Source organism: Orussus abietinus, unplaced genomic scaffold, assembly GCF_000612105.2.
Source record: "Orussus abietinus isolate OABI.00-Male unplaced genomic scaffold, Oabi_2.0 scaffold78, whole genome shotgun sequence".
In the NCBI taxonomy this organism is placed as follows: domain Eukaryota; kingdom Metazoa; phylum Arthropoda; class Insecta; order Hymenoptera; family Orussidae; genus Orussus; species Orussus abietinus.
In genome coordinates, this window is record NW_019394353.1 from 86,940 (window position 1) to 109,775 (window position 22,836).

General features: G+C 51.4%; 1 protein-coding gene and 1 long non-coding RNA gene across 3 annotated transcripts in view; one reads left to right on the forward strand and one right to left on the reverse strand.

Annotated features, from left to right (window-relative positions):
* The window catches only part of LOC105703555 (transcriptional regulator ERG homolog), a 26,354-nt gene continuing 3,518 nt past the window's right edge, over positions 1–22,836 (forward strand). The window contains exons 1-3 of one of the 2 annotated variants that reach the window (XM_012432043.2): positions 1–2,265; positions 3,071–3,360; positions 18,139–18,198. In XM_012432043.2, coding sequence (XP_012287466.1) covers positions 3,084–3,360; positions 18,139–18,198 — 337 coding nt within the window. In that variant the 5' untranslated portion in view covers positions 1–2,265; positions 3,071–3,083. Of the gene's footprint in view, positions 2,266–2,343; positions 3,361–18,138; positions 18,199–22,836 lie in introns of those variants that run through there. The other variant, XM_012432042.1, reaches the window with a different exon arrangement.
* Positions 3,321–22,836, reverse strand: part of LOC105703556 — a 27,507-nt gene continuing 7,991 nt past the window's right edge. Inside the window, exons 2-3 of the long non-coding RNA XR_001104368.1 lie at positions 4,279–4,368; positions 3,321–4,009 (exon numbers count right to left, since the gene is read on the reverse strand). This is a non-coding gene — a long non-coding RNA (uncharacterized LOC105703556). The remainder of the gene's footprint in view (positions 4,010–4,278; positions 4,369–22,836) is intronic.

The window sequence follows — 22,836 nt, forward strand, 5'->3', positions numbered from 1 at the left end:
AACTACTGACGTTAGAAATGAAAGGGGGATGTGTGGTTCCCTTGTGGGTTTTTGGGGAACCGTCCGGTGGGAGGAATGATTTCCATTTTTTTTTTTAATTTTTTTTAGAGCGAGGAGAGTTTGTTCTTTGGTCCTTACGCCAGGTAACTACTGCCGTTATAGTTAGAAGGGATTTGTGCAATCCTTTTGTTGCTCTTTGTGTTTGGTCGGAGGTAATCCATGTGGCTCTATAAAATCCACCCGAAAGAGAGCGTTTTCCTATCCCATAGTTTATTATCGCCATTATCATTGGTCATATAAGATTTATCGACTACCGGCCGAGGGAGCATTTTATGACGCCCGGGAATTGATATCCATTTTTTCCTTTCCTGTTTCTATTTAGCCATCGAATTACGGCATCAAGTGAAGACCATTCGATCTCCTATCCGATGCTATCATAGGAAACGTTTCCTTCCATTTCATATAATGAAACGTTCATGATATCGTTGAAAGTAAATTTATCTAAAAATGTGAAGAGTCGAACGCGATTAACGTAATTTCACTAAAGAGTGTCCTTATGAAAGAATTTTTCGGATTAACTGGAAATTGGGGTAAATGTGAAATTAGCCCAGACCGTAAAGAAACGAGGGCATCGGAACAGAACCTAACCGTAGGGTGTATTAACATCCCAGGAAACCGGAAAAGAGTTAAGCACCGTCGCCAAGCCACGCTTTCCGGCGATTCTCCTTTTTTCCCGCCACTTTTCGAGTGCACCACTCGAAAAGCATACATTTCCTATGTTCAGGTTTTTCCATAAGTCTCCCCTTTCTCCCTCACACCATTGACCGCATATTTAATAAACCGGGTGCATATGCAACCTTTTCCCTCCCTTCCCCTTTTGCATCCAACGTTGAAAATGAGGAGGAGTTTTCATTATTTTATTTGTTTTTCAAAGGCAGAAACTCGAAGGATGCCCGGCTACTATATTTAGATTTCCACACAATTTCCGTAGTAATTCCCTCTCCCTCGCACATATGTGCATTTAACGGAGCGAGTACACGTGCAACATTGTTCCTCCCGTTTTGCATCTAAACGCGGCATTATCTCCTTTTTCCTGGAAGCCGCTTTCGTGGGTTACGCTCAAAAAGCGTGCAATTATGATATTAAACCTAAGCCAACGTTCGTTCTGGTCCTGCGGTTCTTCTTTCGCTTCGGTTTATTACTTTTTTACGCAAACTCCGATAGCCTGCATGCACGCACGGGTAGAGACACTAAAAAAAGAAGATATCGCTTTTGCAATAAATCCCTGCCGTCGGAAATTCCAATTTTCCGCCATTTTTCTTCCGCTTCATTCGAGAAATCTTCGTCAGCGCTTTTTTCCAGCGACCACACAGTAAATAGGTATCTCTTCCTGTTTTCCCCGTATTCGTCCTTATTATTAAACTCCTTTCCCTCGGTTCTCATTCCCGCTCGTCGATTAAATCTCTCGGCGCCCTTCGTGCCTTCTCAATACAGAGATATGGAATTTTAAACATTTCGCTTCACTCGGGTTCTTTTCAAATATCCGTTCTTTTTTTATTTCCCGTAACCTCGGCCTAACCCAAAGGCCCCTCGCTTCTCCGCCGAATTTCTGACTCCTGCATCGTCATCAGCGCCATCCATCGGCACACACCCACACCCCGCGGCCTGTCCCGTGTCGCAACCCGGTCCGAGGTGTTGGCGTCTCTCTCGCGCTCATCCCCCGGCCCATGGGTCCCTCTTCGTCTGACGCACGCAGCGCGCCTATCGGCTCGACGTTCCACTTAAACGGTGTGTGTAGGTACATGCGAGGAGAGCTTAGACGAGGTAGGCAGAGGGGTTTCCGGCGAGCGTTAACAGAGTAACAGAGTGATGTAATGAGGCCCGGAAGCAGCCAATTTGCTGGCCGCGGCGGCGGCCGCAGTTGCGCGAGACAACCTGCCCGGTGTACCTTCTTCCACGTACAGGTCCCCGTCAGAGGGCCGATCCTAAGGCCCCGACAAGGCCCGTTCTAAGCCCCCTTCGAAGTCCGTCCTAACCAGTGCCGGCGGTCCCGCATAAGGCCCACCTTAAGGCCCACCTGATATATCAGGGGCAAGTGTGGAGGGTAGGGAGGCAGACAGGTGCCTCGGCTCGCCATTGGTCCCCGTTTTTGGGCACGGAAGGAAAGGTCCTTCCTTCTGGCACGCCTTTGGGGCCTTAAGATTCGACCTAGGATTGGGCCCGACATGCCCCGGACGCGCCCAGGGAGGGATCTCGCAGGATCAGGTTAGGGTGACCCCTCAGTGATCTTCCCTGATTAAAATGATACGAAAGGCGCTAAAAAATCTAATCGACGTCGAGGAATTAACATTTTTCTTCGTAACGTCATTTCGAATACTCAAGTGGTTACACTTTGTTACGCGAATTATATTTTACAAGATATATTTAATGCGTGATGTTAACTGCATTCGGTTCCGAGGAAAGCTTTAATTAATTAATTAACGTTATCGGGCGTAAGGCTGACACGAAGAGGCGCCATTTTCTCCCTCCACGAGGAAGGCGGCGTGAATTAACGCAAAATGGTGTTGGGCTCCGAATGATTCAATTAACCCGGTTTTAAATGTTGATTAGCGGGGTGCGTCGGGCTTTTCTTTTTACGGGGCTCTTTAATGGGTACCTTAAATTTCGCGACAACGCTCGCGATAAATCCTCCGACCACAAAGTGCACCGAGGATGTGCAACTGGTATGAACGCGCCCGTGATTTACGGTCGTACACAGCTCTCTACGTAAATGTAAATTTTCTTCCGACGCGTCCGGCCAGCGAGCATTTACACGCACCGCCATTAATTTCGGAGGGCATCTCGAAAAAAATCATCGCCCAAGCCCCCAAGAAGCATGAAACATCGAAAACGTGCCCAGTTTCAATGTTGAAGATCCGTTGCGGATGCAGTGGAAGATTCAGTCGATATATGTGCCCAGTTTCAATGTTGAAGATCCGTTGCGGATAGTAGTGGAAGATTTAGCCGATATGTGTGCCCAGTATCAATGTTGAAATGATGGGGTTAAAAACGTAAAAATGAACCATTTCAGGGGCGGTTTGGTGATGTACGACAGCGCTAGCTGTTCGTACGCAGGTGCGCTCGACCTAAAGGGACCCTCGGGGACGACTGCCGCTGGCGTGGCGGTCACCGCGGCAGGAGTCAAGCAGGAGAACTGGCCGTACCGGGGCCTGGCCTGCGGAAGCACCTTCCAGCAGCTCAAGCAGAGCGTCGAGAAGGCGAAGCAAGCCCTCGTGGACCGAGGGGGATACCTGGCAGGGGCATTTTCTCCCCCGCCGCGCGGCACTTCTTCGGCCATCTCGCCACCCGCCTCCATCACTGGTGAGTCCCCGTCGATATTTAAAACCTTCCATTTTTATCAACTACATTCTTCCTTACCGAAGTCTCGGCAACACCGGTCCGGCAATTTGTCGAATCTCCGGGGAGACTCGCCAAGCCTCGCGGGCGGCCCGTAACGCTTTGTTGTCGATTTCCGATCGTTTCTTCGTTTCTTCTCTTTTTCCTCTCTTCTTTTTTTAAACACCGGCCGGGGGGACATTAATTACTCGGCGACGTAAATCACGTTATCTGCGATCCATGGCGCTCGGGAACGGCGCGGCCAGGCGTGGCGGCCGGCCGCGGGGGACAGGGTTGCCAAGTGTGGCCGGCATTGCTGCCAACGCCCGGACCGAATCTCTCCAGGAATCGAACTGCTTCTGCCCGCACCAATATCCTGGGCGCAGCTCCTCCCGGGATTTATCGGCACTCTTCTAGCCTTACTTTTCGAGCTCATTCCACCGCACCTCGTCGAATCTTCCACCCTTTTCGAAGAGCTCGATCGTTCGTTAAAAAAGCTTCAGCCCCATCAAAGCCAGTACATTTGAACGGTCGACGTTGTTCTTCCAATTACCAGTTCAAGCGGTTAATTGGAAAGTGTTCTTAAGGAAGTTGACCAAGATGGCGGCCTGGTATCCCAGGCTTCGATCCATTCCTAAAGCATCGAAAGAACGGTAAACATATTATAATATGGCCGATATCCCGATGGTCGGAATTTTCGCGGGTTCTGGCCCTCGAGGATGGTGGGCAAGATGGTGGGTCGATGATGGCGGCTCGGCTACGAGATGCGGATGACGAGGGAGGAGCGGTTAGGGGTTAGCCGAGCTCGTATCCATGACGACCGACCGCCCCGCGAACTACCCTCGGGATCCCGGATGTTCCGGGGGGTCTCTTTCTGCTCCCCAAGGGGTGCCGACTATCTACCTCTATCTCCCCGAGGAAGATGTACCGCTACTTGGATTTTCACTTGGACGCGCTTCGACCAGCCAAGCTGCTCCTCATTTCGCTCGAAACCTGAAACAAAATGGCGGCTAGGTATTTCAAAAACGGAAGAGTCATCTAAGGCGAGAACGTTAAGTGGATCACCCTGTATGTAAAAGAGCATGAGCAATTAACGTCGATGTACTCCTGATCGAGTTTCATCCCTCGAGCTGTATGTTGACGTTGGTAATTGATGTTTAACGAGGAGTATAGATGTGCACGCCTGACCATGGTTTACCATGTGCATAAGTCAACCCACGTAATTATGGCTAGGGTGCCGTGAAAACCACTATGGTTCACGAGGTTCTTTAAGGTGATACGAAAGGGTCATTTCTATCTATTAAAATGTGAGAAACATATTGATATAACACGACCATCGCGTTCTTCCTTAGGGGTTGAAATTTCCAACGATTCCAATTGGAGAATTGTTCTATCAATATTTTGACTTTTTGTTTCAGGTTAATAAAACTAAAATCGAAGTGCTCGTCGATTATTTTCGACCCCGATCGCCGGCGATCGGCTCTTTTACGTTCAATGGTGCACGCGCATAGAATTACGGATTCTCGTTACGATTCATTGACTCTGGAATTAACGATTTCCGGACAATTGTCGAAATTCGCAACGCTTATCTGGCGAAATCCAAACGCATATAGGGGGCTAAATTATGTTAATACCGTGTCCTTAGGAGGGATTTACAGAGTGGTTTACAATACAAGTACAATTTGTGAGGTATTTATCACGTTATCCGATGTGCCCCATACTCTATCCCACCACCCACCAAACACCGCCCTGTAACAATACTTCATGTTATGTTAATATCATACAAGAGCAATGCTAGGAAGGTTGTAACAATGTTACCGAGCGGTAATAACTCGACGTTAAATGATATTAACGGATCCTCTGAATATTTGTTACATGCCACGTTATTCCAGGGTTATGTAACTATGAGATAGGGTGGTCGGTGGGTGGGTGTACTTCCGTTTTCGAAAATCCTCCCCGATAAGCCTATCCCCGGAGTTGTCCGGGCTTTCAATTCCGCCGTCACCAGTACAATGCTTCGTTACGAGCAGTTCTGATGCGGAGATAAATGGCGATATATCGATATAACGCGACCCCAGGAGTAAGTAACGGCGAGGGTGAGCGGACGTCGCGCGTCGCGTCGATAATTGCCGGTATCGGTTAACCCGGGGCGTCCCGGACTCCCTAGGACCCTCTAGGACCACCCTAGGACCACCCTGTGGATCTATAAAAAAAAAGGGACGAAGGGTATCAGGGTGAAAGTACGAAAAGATCTGGCCCTCCCTTTCTCGATTCGCGGAGTGCCGACTGACGACCTTCGCGCCCCTCGCGGCGCTTCCGGAACTACCGGGCGTCCCCTGTTTCGAGTCTGCATCGAAAGACGACAAAGCCTCGCGCGTCCTCCTCTGGCTTTTGTGTCGGGGCCCCTCCGGTTCCCAAATCGCCGGGTGTACCGCAATTAGGCGAGAAATCGACGTCCACTCATCTTGGATGAAACGCGGCTCGGTCGGGTGGCGTAATTGTTGCGCAAAGATACCGCCCCACCTAGGGCTCGATTCTCGAATTTATATTCGCAGAAAAAAATTATTCTCCTCCCCATAACAAGGGGGCGATTTTGGCCTGGGATGAGATCCTCCTAACCCATCGCGGCTTAACCTAACAATTCGGTCCCCAACGGCTAGTCCATCCTCTTTCCCATGGGCAGCGTAAAACCGTGACGAAATCGACTCTCCTCGCCATAACCGCTCGAAGTGGGAGGTTAAGGTTCGCGCAACAAGACCAAAGGAGATCCCGGTCGGGTGAGAGGTCCGGGAAGTCACCGAGGCGTGTCGCCACCATCCCAAGCGAGGAGAGCGATGATCGACTGCCTACGTACCCCCGCGAAAAGCGTTTATAACCTAGGGGATGCACACCCCGTGCATTAGAAGCGTAAAATTCTAAAGAATTTCCAGGCCTAACATCAAATTAACGAATTATTCCTTAACCTGTTAACCGGGGAACCCGTATTCATACGTCCCGCTCGGTTAACAGGTTAAAAACACGTACGTGGTAAAATACGTCGAAAAACCCAATTGCCTCGCCCCCTTCCCGGTCTAACCTAACCCCCAATCTCTGTCCTCGGGAGCTAAGTCCACCCGTGCACATCGCGAGCCCCGTGACTAATCACGATAGTTCCGGCCTGGAACGGCAGGGACACACGACTCCTCGGTTCCGGTTCCGGCGCGTGCTGCCGCCTGTCGATCGGGGCCCGAACTACCGCGAGGAGTCGCGAGATCGCCCCAGTGATCCGGACCCCTCCTACGCAATTATTACGCCGCGCACAAAGCCCCCGGCCGAAAGGCTACGGCCGTATCCGTATATGTATCTGTCGTGGATCTCGACCCTCTTCTCTTTCTTTTGTACCCGGTCCGTCTCGCTCCCGTTGATAGCGCCACCCCAGGGGGGGCGGCGCACCGGCAAAGCTCTCCCACACTGTCGTCGCCGATCATTATTCATCCTCGCGCGGACCGTCGAGGGTGGCGGGCGCACCGAAATAACCTCGTTATGCACGTTAACTAGAGGTCCGGCTAAAAGTCCGTGACTAGGCGGGCCGGTTAAATGCACCTCAGGTTTGTTGCGCTTTCTTTTCTTAGCATTTTCTAACCGCCTTTTCCCTTTATTGCAGACCCCGCGATTTTTCCCAAGAGAACGACGAAGCCGCGATATTGTTACCAGATAGGATAATTGTGTGTATGAAACGAGGAAATACACTCCGGGGGCTTTTTGAGGCTAACCTTTTAATTTCCCTCTTTATCTTCCGGGAGGCCGGGAGTATATGCGGTAGTCCTGTTTTTAGTTATGCCGTCGTAAAGGCTGGCGCCATTAGTGCAAACACGATGCACATATCCTTGTTTTTCTTGTAAATATTGAATAGCATCCGCGAGGAGGCATTGACATACTTCCATTGTGCCAAGATCAGCCACATTGTCACGGATAATGGCGTTATTTGCACCTCAAAGATCCCCCGCGTGCGCCTATTGTTTAACGGCCGGTACTAAATGAAAATGCCGCTCGCTTCGGAGTTGAGTTAAGAAAAAAGAAAATCCAATCACAGGGAACGAATTACACTTTTATGCGGAGGATCCTTCGCGGAACAATATCCTCCGAGGATTTCTCTCCGCTTGGCAAGAAATGCTAATTTCAAGATTTTAACCGCAAAGGCCGAAAGAAAATTAAGATACACATTTGCGTCAATGGCCTTAACGGTTATCGGTCAAGAAGAACGTGACGAGACCATCTACTGACTGTTTCCAGGATGGACGATATCTTTGTTCGGGTTTCCCCTCTGATCAATACGAGTCTGCCCTGCGGGGGATGAACTTGGATGCGCTTCGCTTCTTGGCCAAGAGATGGCGTTGCATCCCTTATTGCGACTCCCTACCCAACAGATGGCTCTTCCATTTCCTAGCCGAAATCCTTTTACACTCATAGCATCCAGTTTTAACAACGATGAGTTGGGACATTGCTCATTAATAGAAAAAATTACCGAAGGCCGGGCACCCCTAAAACCGACCGAAAACGCTAGAAAAGCCGCAGGAAGACGCGACGCAGAAATAAAAAAAAACAACCAAGTAGAGTTTTGAGCCAAGTACATTTGAGCGATGACGAATGATATTAAATCAGTTCCGATACGTTTTTCGAGTGATATCGAGGGTATCGTTCGGCAGGAATTCCGAAACTATAGAGAAGCGACGATTTTCCACCACGACGAAACGTGAATTTCATTTACGCGATGATACCTTATCAGCGTCTGCAAACGTTCAGGGCTCGTTATGACGTGACGGAAGAGGATCGTTTAGATTCCCGTCACGCCCAAAAGTGAAGTTCAGCAGGATGTATCGGTGACATCGCAAAACAGGACTTTCGACGTGTCGACCACTGGGGTTCCCGGGAATGCCCTAGGCACCCCCGGAGTCCCTAGGGTCCCTAGGGTAATCGATGATCGGTCGCGGAGGGCCGGCGAACAGCGGGGAAAGTCATTAGCCGTTTAATCGTGCGTTATCGTGTGTGCTTAATGTTCCGTCAATGAAGGAATGACTGTGGGGGGTGTGAGCGAATAGACTTCGGGAGAGATCGGCCCTTTGGAGGTTCCTCGGTTTCGTAGGCAGTATTGTCGAGATGCAGCCTCGCGTGCCCGACAGATCACTTCGACTTGCGCCCATTATTTATTTCCGGGCGGCGTGAGACCCAAGTCCGAAGTCAATTCCTCCCGATCTGACTAAGGGAGACGAGAAATTAAGGTTGTCTAAAAGAGCCAGCCTATAGATATCTTCCAGGTACCTGATTTTCTTCATTTTTAAATATGTTATAGAGGACTAAAATCTAAAGGACCCGTGTTTTTTTTTATCGTCAAAATGTAGGGAATGAAGAATTATGAAACGTGCATTTGTAATTTTTCGAAAAAATTCATTTTTACCTTTCAAAGGATATGGAGCCTTCCGATAGAACGCCTAGGTTAAACCTTCGATTCTAAGTGTCATGGCGACCATCCCTAAAAATGGAACAACGATATCTACGCAGTTTAAAAAATTTCTTCGATAATTCCTTCAGCCTCGAAAGCGTGCAACGTCCCTCTCGGAGGTTGGAGGGGAAATGGGCGCAGGAGGACGACCGGTGTTTGCGGCGTCCGCTGCCGCCCCGGCCGCCGACAAAAAGGCGAGAGAATTTCCTGAAATCCTTTCTGAGGGGCTGATTGCCATCATTATCGTGGAGTGGGCAGGAGTAGCGCAGTAACCGGGGAGGACGGGCCAGGGTAGGGTGGCCCGAGAGTCGAGGGTCGGGTAGGTAAGGAGAGCGCTGCTAGAGGCGCTGCGACCGCCGATGCGCGCGCACCCAGATTTATAAACGCGGTGACTTTAGTTACATTTTTTGTACCATTGTACCAGGATTAGAAGTCATCATCATGGGGTTTTAAATCTGGGCGCATGCAGATTTGCAGATTTTCCCTATTACGGGGGAAACGGTACTCTCTAGTCAGTCTGATAGGGAATGTAGTCCCATTTTCCAACTTTTTCTCCTAATCGCGGCGATGCCGACAGAGAGGGACTGAATCCTCCGGCGAGAGGGAGCGAGATCGAAACCGGGAGAAGAGGACAATCAGCGGTATTCAGTCGGGTCTTTCCAGTGCTCGGCTGAGCGGGACGGAACTTCTCCCGCGGAGGAGAGGATCGATCGCAGGGTCCTCGACAACTGGCACTACCACCGGCGCGACCGACGCGACCGACGCGACCGGCGCGACCGGCGATCCTAATATCCTGAGTTATCGGCGACGGAATGACTCCGTTGGAAGAGGGAAGAACTCCATTTGCGAAGCTCAGGATTCCAGGATCCCGGTTTAAGTTCCTATCACGCGGCTCTTCTCCTGGAGTGACGTCAGATTTAATTGCAATCGACCGGGCTAAGTCGAGGGTCAATCGGACGAGTGGCGGAATCCCGGAGAGGGTCCCACTTTACCGACGCTATGATCGACTACTTCGAGGGGAGATGTTCATTAAGGTGGGGTGAACCCACCGGCTGATTTTGCAGTTTCCCACAGTTCCCTCCAGACTCACACAAATGTTAGATACATCGTAACTAACATCGGCGTCTAAAAACACGTCTTACCCCTTCTCACCTTTTCAAGGGTTGAATTACAAAACGCCTACGACATTAGTCACCAGATATCGATTTATCGGTCCTTAGATCTCACCCTTCAATATGGCTGCCGACATTCAGTCGCGGTGAATTCGATCCCGTCGAAAATAATGTGCGCGTGAAGCTCCGCTGTGCATACCGGTGTATACTCACTTGCGGTATACCCGGGTATGTGTTCGTGTACACGAAGTATGCGTGCGCGGGTGCACAAAGCGTGTGCACGTGTAGGGGGTTAGGTGGCCTCGGCGATTCGCGTAGCGGCGGCTGATCGATGTGTCGCCATGACGACGCTTCCGCCGCCAGTCATCCAGCTACCCCCATCCCGCGGCTTTATATACCCCGCCGCGCCACCGCCGCGCCGCCACGCGGCCATCTCCGACACCAACGGCCAAACCTCCGGCAACCATCGCCGCGGCACCACCTTCTGCTCCTATAGACCATGTGCCCTACTGGGGTGGTCCCTATTTATTTTATATTCCCTTGGCAAACATTTTTTACGATTTTCCATCACGTCATGGCATGCCTTTTCGCATTTTTCTTCACCCTTATAAGCGTTTTCACGTTTTCACGTTTTCACGCGTCGCATCACCTTAATTCCGATCTAGTGGCGAGTTTAACGCCGACGGCTCTAAATTGGGAACACCACCAAGTGGTCCAGGGGTGGATAATCGGTCCCCTCCCTCGGGATGCCTTTGGGACATCTATTTACCGATTACCACGCGTCGAGGAACTCTTTCTCCCAGGACGCCGAGTGGGCTGAATCGCTCGACCCTTCTGTTCTCATGTACCTTGCGTTAAAAAGGGAGGGTTTGCCCCCCCTCACTTATCGCGTGCAAGGTCTAGGAAGTCGTGTACACCTCACCTAGGGAGACCGACGCTTTGAAGTCGAACGCTTTTCGCAAAATGGAGGAAGGACCCTTCCCACCCTGAAAGACGGACCCCATCGATCGTCTCGCGAGTTTTGCAAATCTGCTGGAAAATTATTAACCAGGAATAACCCTCGCTATAATCGAGGAAAACCACCCCATGCGAAATGTCAACCTTTTGTTATATTAATAAAAAAAGGTTTGGTTAGGTTTGTCGAATTTCGAGTGCACCCTTTCGATCGATACGATGATTCGCGTCGGGTCCGAGTTATAAATCTCGATTTGGGCTGGGATTAATGGGGTTCGGTGTAAATATTAGGAGGGCCCGACCGGCCGCCGACGTCCGGCAGGTTTGATCGATCCCTGTATCCCTCGATCCGCTGTACCAGCGTGTTAAACGGGGCTTTAATTCCTGCCCGAGTCGGCCATCTCGTTTCCAAATCGAATTCGGCTTATCGACTATCGCCCGACGTGCCGCCATTATGTTTCGCCGATACGCGACGCGCCCTGGGAAAATACCCTCGCTCGGATTTTCGTATCGACGCTTCCAAATGTGGATTTAAAATGATCTGCCTATTGAGTTTATACATTTTAAAAGACAGGTCTCATTCCCTTGGGCTTTAAAATACCTCCCTTAGACGTTTTACGTGAAAAACCACGAATGGCGCGTCACTGCCCAACCCCCTGCGAATTTGCCAATGATCGAATATGAAAATCCGTCACCGAGTCCTCTCCGTCGAGTGGCCGACATACGACGTAAATAATGACTTATTGATTAACTGTTTGAGTGCGCAAGTCGAGTTAACTATGGCTAATCTCTGATTTGTAACGCCTCCCCCTGGGCCGTTCGTCCCCTCGCGTAGTTTTCACCCCGGGCACCCTCCGAGCGCTAACACGGAATTAATATCTCGCGAGTTAGCACCCTCTCTCTCCCCCTCCCTCGTCCTGCATCTACCCTCTCTTCTCTCTTCTCATCCCGTTCAACCGCCCCGGAGCGGAAATGAGCGCGCGGATGCCTCCACTCTCTTCCCCTCTCCTCTTTCTCTCTTTCGCTTCAGCCGCCCCATCGCGCCCTCCTTCTCCCTCGGCCCCTATCCCGCATCGCGCCGTCCTCCTCCATCTCGCGGCCTGGCCTCGGCGTTCGCCAACACATAGAAAGCCCAGCCACAGGTACAGGTGACGCCGCCCCCGATACAGCGGCGTCTCGATAATTATTTTTTAAACCGAATCCGGCTGCGTTTCCGCCCTCGTCGGCGTCTCCCCTCTCGGAAGCTTTCTACTCCCGGGCCGCGGATTTCGGAATCGAGGAGAGCCGACTCTACGGACGACTTTTAAAGGTCTACTTCAACGGAATTGGACCTTCCTGGGATTACGGAATTACCAAGCCACTTGTACTCCGAGATGAGTCGAGATATTGGGTATTAATTCATTCCAAAATCTCAATGGCCGCATCTTTCGCGCTATTTGCGAGAAAGAATGGCGGGATGTGCAAACCCGTAATAATTGGAGTTACCGTGTTAGTCAAATGGTAGAAGTTCGGGGGCGCCCAGCGAGGGCATTGTTTGAGACAACGACTGCGTTCTTCCGTAATGTAATTAATGGCTTTCGGTTCTATGGCACCCTCGGCTACGGCTCCGGGGTCGTACAACTCCTCGACGAATCCGGTACATTCGCCTCTTCGTGAAGATTCCCCCGAATCTTTTCACCCTAGATGCGAAAATCTAGTTACCGAATTCATCACTCCCGTTAAGGCGAAGTGAAACGCGTCGAGACGTAGGTCTTGTTAAGTTATGTTAATTTTAGTCTGGCACAAACGCGTATACTCATTGAGTCGCGTTCGTGACTCCCCCTCGGGTGAATGAATCGAAAACGAGCCACGGCTAATGCTAACCGCGCCTTTATGTCCATGCCGTGTGCAGGTTGGCAAACATGCCACGGGGACGCGTTTACAAATGTTTACTTTAAAATCACATGCAAGGATACATGCCGGCGGATTTCGGTTTAAAGGACCGGGGTGTCCCGCCCTTCGCGCTTTAATTCTCGCCGTGAAATTTCCCTCCAATGATACGTAACTCTTTTTTCTCGTTCGTCAAACATTACTCCGAGCTGGGTGTAACTCACGATACCATGGATCTTATGGAATTTTGAAACACCCTGTACGACGGTTTTCCCGGCAATGTCCGGTCGAGTACAGAGCGCAAAAACGCGAAGTTAAAAAGAGCAACAATGGCCGTTAATTTCAGCACAAAGGGTGACGCCGCTAGAGGGGAGCCCGAGTTTAGATTACCCCTTTGAATCCCTTTTTTTCCCCCGCGGAGGAAGCGGAGTTTTGACACGGTTAGTTGTTTCAAATAAAAGATGGCCCCTGCTGGACATTTTTCCTCGAGTCGGGCTTGATTTATAGGAACCCCGGCGTTCCTGGTGACCCGAGACCACCCCCGATCGCCCCGGAAAATCGACGACTCTGGGATCGATTGACATATTACCCTGTCGTTTCTTTATTCGGAAAGCTTTTCGCATTCGCGAGCCTTTTTCCCGAAACAATGGGAGAGCCCGTTGACGTCCAAAAGATGTCTAAAAGACAAGACCACCAACATCAGGGATGATATCTTCCCAAGTCGCGATTAGAAGGCAAAACGGATGATCAGTGGTATCAGCCCTTCATGATCAGCCGCAACGACCCGTCCTGGTGGTCATCAAGACGGGCCATTTTCGCGTGCCGATCAAATTGGGATCTCAGCCTCTATCACCGGTGTAACGAGTACCATCCCTCGGTATATCGAGCTGGATCGAGCATATTGCGCAAATTGAATAGGAGGAATTATCTAGGAGGGAGATATGTATCATCGCGCACTTAAGCGACCCCCAAACGTAACAAAGTGGCGTGGTTCTTATCGGGTTATGGTAGTAGCGAGGAAAGGGGAGGTAGAGGGAGGTTGTTCCCGGGCTGAATATCTCGGTCTTCCTCCCACCGGGAGCTCTCGCCCAACGTCGACCGGGCCGAGCTATGCGTCTCGGGTACAATGGACGCCCTGTCATGTTTCATGCCGTACAATGATACTCACCCTCGACTGTGCCCGCTATACCCGACTTGCTACTCGCCTACTCGCCCCCCGGTAATACCCGTAACCGTATCTCAAGATAATGTGTGGCGAACCTCCCTTCCGAGCTGGAGCCGCGATTCGAGCCAGCTCCAGGGCCAAATTAGCTAGCGTTTTGCTTTCCTGGACGTGGAGTACGCGGAACCGGGAATTTCGATACTTCCTTCGACTCGACTCCAACCGACCTCGAGCCGGACTGCGACGAGAGGACATCTCCGAGGTGGGGGTTCCGGAAGGACAATGCTCCGTTCCCTTCCGTTCCCGCCGGGAACCGAAGGGTCCGAAGGGTCCGAAGGGAGCGGCGTCACACGACTTGGACACACTCGAGAGCGATCGCGCGTTAAATGCGCCGCCGGGCGTCCGCGGTCGCGTGTCGCGCGCGTGCCTTCCTCGAAGCGAGAAGGGGACGCCCCCGCCACGAGAAGGCACGCGTGTGCCGCACGCGGAGCCGCACGCGGAGCCGCAACCTGGAACGCTACCTTCCGATATGGCCAATCGTCGACCTACCACGAGGAACCGATATCCTACGTGTCGCTCCCCAAAAGATCCTTCAAAAAGTTAGGATGCTTTTTTGGTGGTAACGCCATTTTCAATACTCAAATGGCGACATAAGCTGCCGACATTTATATTCAAGTCTTATTTGTCAATTACACGAGCATTCCGCGTGTCTTTTCTATTTAGCCTGGGCTAGGAACGAGATCGTATTTATATAGAGAAAAATTAAATTTCATTAATGAAGTTTCGTATTCGTATCAACTTAAGGGCGGAGAAACAGAGCGCTACGATAAATCGTAACAAATGTCTGCACCTTGCCCTTGCGTGGGACCGAAATCGCGTGAATCACGACGCACGAGGCACGCGCTTACATTAAGTGAGAAAGTGAGGTTAGGTGGAGTTAATTGCCTCCTGGATTTTTTTTTCTTCTTTTCGGAAAGCAGGGAACTGTCCGTGGGAACGCTTGAGAAGGAGGGAAATCGTGCCTGACTTAATTATAATTCCCATGTCAAGTCTGCCGTCTACATTATCGCCTTATCAGAAGTGGAGAAAAAATCCTGCAGAACTTAGAACGTCACCTTAAATACCTTTTAGAACCTTTTTGCAATCGAGATAATAGGAAAAAGGGAACGGACACGACAATTCGGAACATCCGAAAAGCGTGGGCAAAATTCGAGAATAAATAAAGGATGACGGCTACATTATCGCACAATGAGATATCAAAACAATCGCACACGCCTCGGGTTATCGATAGCTTGTCAGAGAAACAGCGGACAACTTCAGGAAATAATTCACGGGACAATAGCGCATCCCTTATAAATGGCAGGATGCATGACGTCGATTTCTAGGACGCGTGACCCCCAAAGTGCCGAGAGAATGATGCACAAATTCGCAGCATATGTCACAGAATACCCCTGGGAACCTGGGGTACCCCGAAGGGACACCTAGGACTCACTTAACCTAAAACACCACCCAGACATCCAAGGTTTTCAGAGATCTGACCCACCCGGAACCCTTAACCCCCGCTGGGGAGACTGGCCGACGTGCACTGACTCCGCCGAAGCTTCGGGGATGGTCGCCATCCAGGGTGGGTGGTTTACGGTAGCACCCGATCGCGACATAAGGTCAGGTCGGCGTCTGGTCCGGCCCTTGTCCGGTGGTTGACGACCCCCGAGCCTCTCGTGGAGGCGCCTCCAAGTTGGCCACCGGCACCGAAGCGACGACGCACCAGGTCCCCTCGACTGCTGGTGCGCGGGCGCACCCTCTTCCACCGACTCGAAAAGGGGCAAACTCCGCCCCTAGTCCAGGGTTGCGGAATCGCGCCGCCCCCGAGGCGTCCGAACGTCGATGGATCTGCTCCGGTTCCGGGGGCGGGTCGCCGGCTTCCCCGGAACGCCACCCAAAGTCACCGGGACGGCTTCCAGTATCGTTCCGTGTGGGAAGCCACGATGGTCGCCTTACCATCGCGCCGCAATCATTTAGGCTAATGAGGATGGTGCCCAGTTCTCGGGACCCTTGTACGTCTATTAGTGCCGGACCTTAGAGGAAGCCCAAGACACCTCCCAGGGCCGACCCGGTCGCCGCGATGTTGGACCTAAAGGGCAACGGCACCACCGCTGCCGAACTACCCAGGACTACGGCTTTCACGAACCTCTCCATGCTATTCGCCGGTATGTGGCCCTGGATACGAGCGACGTCCCGACGAGGTGCAAGGTGCCCATCATCGAGGCTTCCATAGTCTAAGTACCCTTCGTTTCCGAGGGAGGTGGTTAGGTCCGAAAGAGTTAGGAAATTGTGGTCGAAAGGGGAATGGAAAAGTGAGGTCCGGTCGTGATCGTGTCCCATGAGCGGGATAACGTTGTTAGGTGGAGGACGTGATGTTTCGGAGTAGGTGGTGCAGCTTTCCACGGTATCCGATGACGATGGTTAGGACGGAAAAGAGTTAGGAAATTGTGGTTCATTGGTGATTTCTCAGGTTTTCTGACGGAGGACCACCCACGCTTGGAACTTTTAACGATAGGCGATTTTAATAGAAAAGCACTTTGGTGGTGATATGGTGCTCTTGCGCCCCGTCGGCGAAAAGGGGACGACGTTAGATAGAATGGATCCCTTGATTTGTCCTTTCGGGATAATCTAAAACTGCCTCGAGGATGTGGATATGAATCCTTCCAGTTTTTATCATGTCAAAATGTGCTCCTCAAATAGTGCTAACCACTCATCGGGTCTGGTTGTCATTGTGCACATTGAATTTGTGCAGTCTCTTCCTTTGGGGTCATTTATCTCGTCTGCACCATGGAATTGCTCAAAAGATTCACGTCGAATATTTAAATAATGATTTACCCAATTGATCCCTCATTAAATAAAACTCTTACAGATTGATTAAGAACCCTGCCGTCGGATTGAAGACATAACTTCATTCTGAATTTCAACGAAGCTCCCGTTCGCAATAATCTTTGAATCCTGACATTAAAATTCGCGCAATTTAATTTTTCTATAATATAAAAAATGAACAAATTGATAACGACAATGAATTAAACACAAACTAATTTTCGATAGATGTAGGGAAGATAGCAGTCGAGGCTAATTAAAAAACGTGCAATTACAGTGACAATTACGAAGACAATAGAAAAACGTCTCTTCCAGGTCCGACCGTGTTTGACATCTATCACTTAAAAATTTACTCGGTTCCCACATTACTCTTCCCCAAACGGTAATGAATTTAAATGGAACGACAGTAAGGTCGACATTTGGTCATACTAACCAGTAAATAACCATTGCGAACGTTACACTAGACGAGGTGGTTACCCGGCTGTGACGAGTCACCCTTCATTATGAAATCACGAAATCCATGGTTTTAAAGGGTGGGGAATGGAATATATTTAACCATGGGGTAGAGTAATTACCCTAGGACTTTATTGCCTAATCAGATATTTCGATCAGCTGACTTGGTCTTGACATTAAGGGGATGTGAAAGTGGCAACCGCCCTAGCCCCCACGAAATATCAATTTTCACACAAAATTCTGGATTTGGATTGACAATGGCAACATTATAAAAAATGACAATAACAATTTTCTGACAATTTGTCCAAAGAAGATTTAGATCGCACGGATCAGCAAGATAAGGAACGCATCGAGATAGGAAATTTCTTTCGGATTTCGATCGCAAGGATTAGGGTGACCAACTCCGGGGCATTTGACGGAAAGGTGAAATCCGAGGCGATATTAATGGACCCAGGGTCCAAACGAAGGGTACACAGAAAGTAGCGTGAACCTCGCATCGAGCTAGACGAATGTTTGCCCGAAAGGCGACCCAGCGTCGATTCGCGCCGCGCTCGTAGTTGTGCACACACGAGCGGCAATAACTGCCAAATGAAAATATATCTGTCCGCAAACACAGCCTAGCCGAGGATGGGGCCTCGGGAGCTTCCCCGGAGGCGGTGCCGTTGAGTGGAAACTCACTCGAGGTGGAGGCCCCGAACGATCCACCGAAAGACACTAAAGAGACCCGACGCTCCCGAGAGTTGAGGTGATACGAAAGGCGCCGAGAAACTTTTTTTCAATCCACCCAGAGCTGGGTATAGAGTCAAAGATCTGACGATACTATCAATTTGCATTGAAAAGTGGCCAACAAAGATGATCTTTTGTTGCAGATGCCAGCAGCTCGTACAAGGGAGGCTGGAGCCACGCCACATCCCCAGCACCTGGCCAGGGTAAGTGTTTCGTGACGAATGATATGAAAACGATGAAAACGATGAAAATTCCTCCCACTAAAGACACATCTCCGGCATTAAGCGAAACGTTCCTCCCGAATGATTCCCATGGAGGGTCCAAACCATACGATATCCGCGAGGCGCAGTGGTCCCCTCTCGAAACTCGAATCCCCTTGCAGATCTGCAGCACGATGATGCCACTTTGGTCCACTTGGGGTCCGTTTCAAAAACCTCACTCGAGTCCCTCGAGTGTCATCGTGCCTCCTTTCGTAAAGATATGGAAGTGATGCGAGGCGAGGCTGCAGACGTGTCCCGCCTGGCATGTTCAACGTTCACTAAAAGCGTTTAAGTTTGATCATAAACGTCCTACGAGCGTAAAGGAAAACCTAGACGGAGAAATAAGTCTACTGGCAACGGAAGGAGGAAAACCAGGAATATCTGGGGAAAATGGGGGAAAATAAAAAAAATCCCCACATCCCAGCTAGGAGCTGTGATAAGGGTTGCGGGAAAAATATCTAGTGCCCGCCGGCCGGGAGGAATGGTTAACGATCGCCGGCTCCGTAGGGGCTTATCAACGGGGCTATATTTTTTGTGCCGCCATAACGTGGAATAGGTATATCTAGGTTGGGTGGGTGGCGGGTGCAAGTTCACGCGTCGCGGCGTTCGAGTCGCCGCGATGTGACACCGTGTGTGTCCATATGTCGCTCCACATGTCTACATGCCGCTCCATGTCTATCGATGTGCGTTCGAGAGTGGCGCCGTGTCGTTCCACGCATAGTCATGCGGCTCCACGTGTGTGGAGTCGATATACCACTTTGTCACGTATCCCTGCGTGACTCTCCATGTCGGCATGCGTCTTTCTGCCCAGCACCCATCACCGGGTGTTCCCACCCACGCTTTCTTGTCGCCACGCATCCCTGTGTGGGTGCGTACGTCGCTCAAAGTTCCGATACACATCGATGCGCATCGCCGCTTGGCTCGACGTGTCGACGCATAGGGTGTGTCCGTGTGTGGGGTGGTGGGGGGTCGCGGCACAGAGGGCGTGGGCGTCCCGGCGCTTTGTGGCGCGTTGAACCGCGGCCCCTTTGTCGTCGAGAGCCCCCAGGGTGCAGAGACGCCCGCCGCGCGACTGCGAGCTCCGGGAGGCTGCAGCGACGGAGAGGGGGCGAGGCGCATCCCCACCGTGGAACAATCATTGCGGAGATCAGAGCCGTGCCCGCGGGCAGCTTGTTATAAACGGCTTCTGGTCTGGGCGACGCTTTTGCAGCCCCGGATCCCCCCAAGCCCGCGGGGCTCGCGGGACGACCCGTTGTCTTTGACTGACTGGGTTTACACTTTGCACCCGCAAACCTTCGCCACCCCCGGGTCCCCGGGGGCCAAATGCCCGTCGGTGGCGCCCGCGAAATTAGGTGGAGGTGACTGGGCTGGAGTCGTTTTTAGACGGCTCCCGCTTCGACAAACCCAAGCCCTTTGCTTCAAAGCGAACGGCGGAAAGTTAGAGGGCAGGGATTTAGAAACGGCTGGATGATAGCGCCACTTCCCACGGTTAAGGGGTTGCGAAACTCTCATGGGGGTGCAAATGAGAACGTCAAGATACTAGGAACATTTCTCCCCAAACCGAATGCACCGGATCGTATGAAACTTTAACCCGTGATCGCGGAGTCCCAATGAAGGCTTGAAAAAGAAATCACCGAAACCATAAGACTCTGAAACGTCAACTGGCGGATACGATGGCAAGACGACGGAAAGACGTTTACGTCCCGGATGACAAAACCAAGATGTCCAGATTTAACCCCCAAGAAAGCCCTATAAAAATCCCCTAAATCCCATGGGTTCACGGTCCTCCGGTACCGTAGGGGGTGTATCGAGCCAGTTCTGGTCGAGTCGAAGACAAGACGTGGAACGATAAAAATAGGGCGGGAGGGGCGGCTCGCGTGACTTCCTGACCGACCCTCGATGCCTCGCAACCCCCGTCGGTCTTTAAGGGGTGAACTAGACGGCCTGCCCTTCCCCTCTCCGGCCCCCTATGATAATTACGTACTCCGAACCGGCGCGTGCCTTGGCAGTTCGCTCACGCGCCTCATCGCGTGCAGCGTGACTATCTCATGCGCCTCTACCGAAGGGACACCAGGCTCAGGAGGGTAGGTGGCGGTCACAAAAGTCAACCGCGTATTATAATAGTCCTCACCCGAGGTGGCTGCGCCCACGCAATCAAATCCACCGAATTCGCGTCATTCCATTGAAAACAGTGGATCTAAATCCGTCCCTATGAATTTCAATCGGTCGTACACTGGGAGACATCGATGCCCTCCCACCCTGCACAGGCGATGTCGTACCTCCAGAGGAGTCATCCGCGTCTTCCATTGTACATAATATCGACATCACTATATTCCTCTTATATCGGATTAAGGATCGTGAAATGACTTTCGTTCGTTTCGTTAAAAGGGCACTTTTGATAAGCCACCTTCACGAGGCGTTACAAAGCAATGTGTTTTGGGGCAAAATCTTGGGAAAAAGGCGAAATGGGAAAAACGAGCGAATTTTCCAAGAGAGTCATACGACGCTCCGGGATCCCCGTCGAATCGAGCAGTCGACTAGAGTGGAAACACGATCAGGGTCGACTGCCCCATTGGCAAGCGCCCGGCGATATGTGCGCGGGGGGTCGAATGCGCTCGACCGAGCGTGAACGCGTCACGCATAGGCACGTGGCCGTGTATGTACTGCCGAAGACATAATATAAGCGAGCCCCACCCCCCCGCGAATATGCTGCGTGCTCTCCGCGTCCGTCGGTCCGCGCCGTTCCGTCCGTACGTGCCGTTTCCCGTTGACTTGTTGCCCACGAGCCGTGTCCCCCGACAGGGGACGTCGGTCGGCTCGTGCCGTGCCCTGGAAAAACCTCTGGGACTCGGATGTCCTCCAGAAGTAGCTACCGACCGGGATTGGGAACTACTTAGGGGGGATCCTCGACGGGAATTCCCGGCTGAAAAATGCATCTGGCTCGGAACTCCAGGAAAATCGGGCGCCTTTCGGCGCTCTTAGTAGCCAAAGGGTTAAAAAAGGTGTCTTACTCGAATCGACCGATTTGTCTCGAGCCACGTGACCGGCAAGGGTGGAGCAAGGGTGCATTTCGGGAGGGATGGGTCAACGGGCACGGAGGAGGCCAGAAATAAGAGGGTGGACGTCGCGTGCGGACCGACTACTTATTCGCCTACTTATTACGCACTGCGTAGGGGTTGCTCGGCCGTGATTTGCACCGGGGTCACGAGGGAGGATCATGACTCAAGTCCGGCGCGTTAACTGCTTTACCGAGAACGATGCCCTGGTCGAGTTAAGTGATAGCACGGGACAGCTGGGGGGTCAGCCTAAGGCGCACCCTTAAACGCAATTTATGAGGAATTTTAGCCCTTTTAAGGGGATGACGAAAAATTAATTGCCCATGACTTTGCGGTTACTCTCGTTAAAGCCATTTCTCGGCAGTTCCTTGTACCAAGGGGATGCGAAAGTGGCGTCGAAGAGGTCTCGAACCTTCAATTTTCTACGTAGAGGCCATAAGGAGTTAAGCGATAAGCAATTAATTTCGGAATCGTCCTAGCCGGATTGAGGTTAAAATAAAAATGGCGATCCCACCCACGGTCGAGCAACCTGGCTGGCGCCTCCACCCTCTATACGTCGCGTTCTCGAAGGTCCATTCGTGCGGAAGTTGGGTGTGCAAAAGTCGAAAAGTGGACCGGTGTCCCTCTCTCGCCCACCTTCGGGCTTTGTTTCTCTCTTTCTCCCTCTTCCTCTCCGGTTCCCCTCGCGAGTAGCATTCGGTAGCATTGTACGCGTCTGAAGCTTCTGAACGCGCGAGCAGCAGCCCGGAATGGCGGGTCCTTTGATCCTCCCTCGAGGAGGCTCCTCGCTACCTAACAGGATTACCCCGCCCCAAGTAATTGCTTGTGAATGCGCAGATACGCGCCGACAACAATGGTGGCCCGAAAGTGAGGTTAGGCGCCCGCGCCTGCGCCGTAGCCTCACCCTCCAGTCCGACTTACAAGGAAGGTACCTTAGATGTCCCCCGCCGATTTTCTTCATTTTTAAATATGTTATAGAGAATCGTATTATAAAATGTAAAATAAAATCGAAGAGATCTCTTTAGTTTATTATTGCAACCCCCTCCCCCTACGGGAAATAAAGAATCCCAGTCCTGGGAGGCAGATGCCGTCTTTAAGTAGCAGTTGGTGTCCGCTGTGTTAAAGAATTAGATTTTCCCGCTGATTGGGGGCAGGGTCCGTAGGTCTTGGAGCAAAAAAGAGGGAGAAGGACCAGCAAAAGGCCCGGGTCGCGGGGGGTCAAGAGTGGAGGGACAGGATTCAGCCGCAATCAGTATAGCCACGGGGCTCGGGGGCTCGCCACCCTCGTTGGCACCCCATCTTCCTTTCCTAGGCCGACTCTGCCTTTAGGGAGACCTCTATATACATCCATACGATTTGAGTTAACCTCCGAGATTATTCCTCCTCGGTTCGGAAAACGTTTCGCGTCTCTATACATTAATACGATTTAACCCTTTGGCTACTAAGAGCGCCCGACGTTCGGTCCAATGTCGCCTGCACGGTCGGACGAATCTCGCCCATACGTCCAAAGGGTTGTCAATCCCCA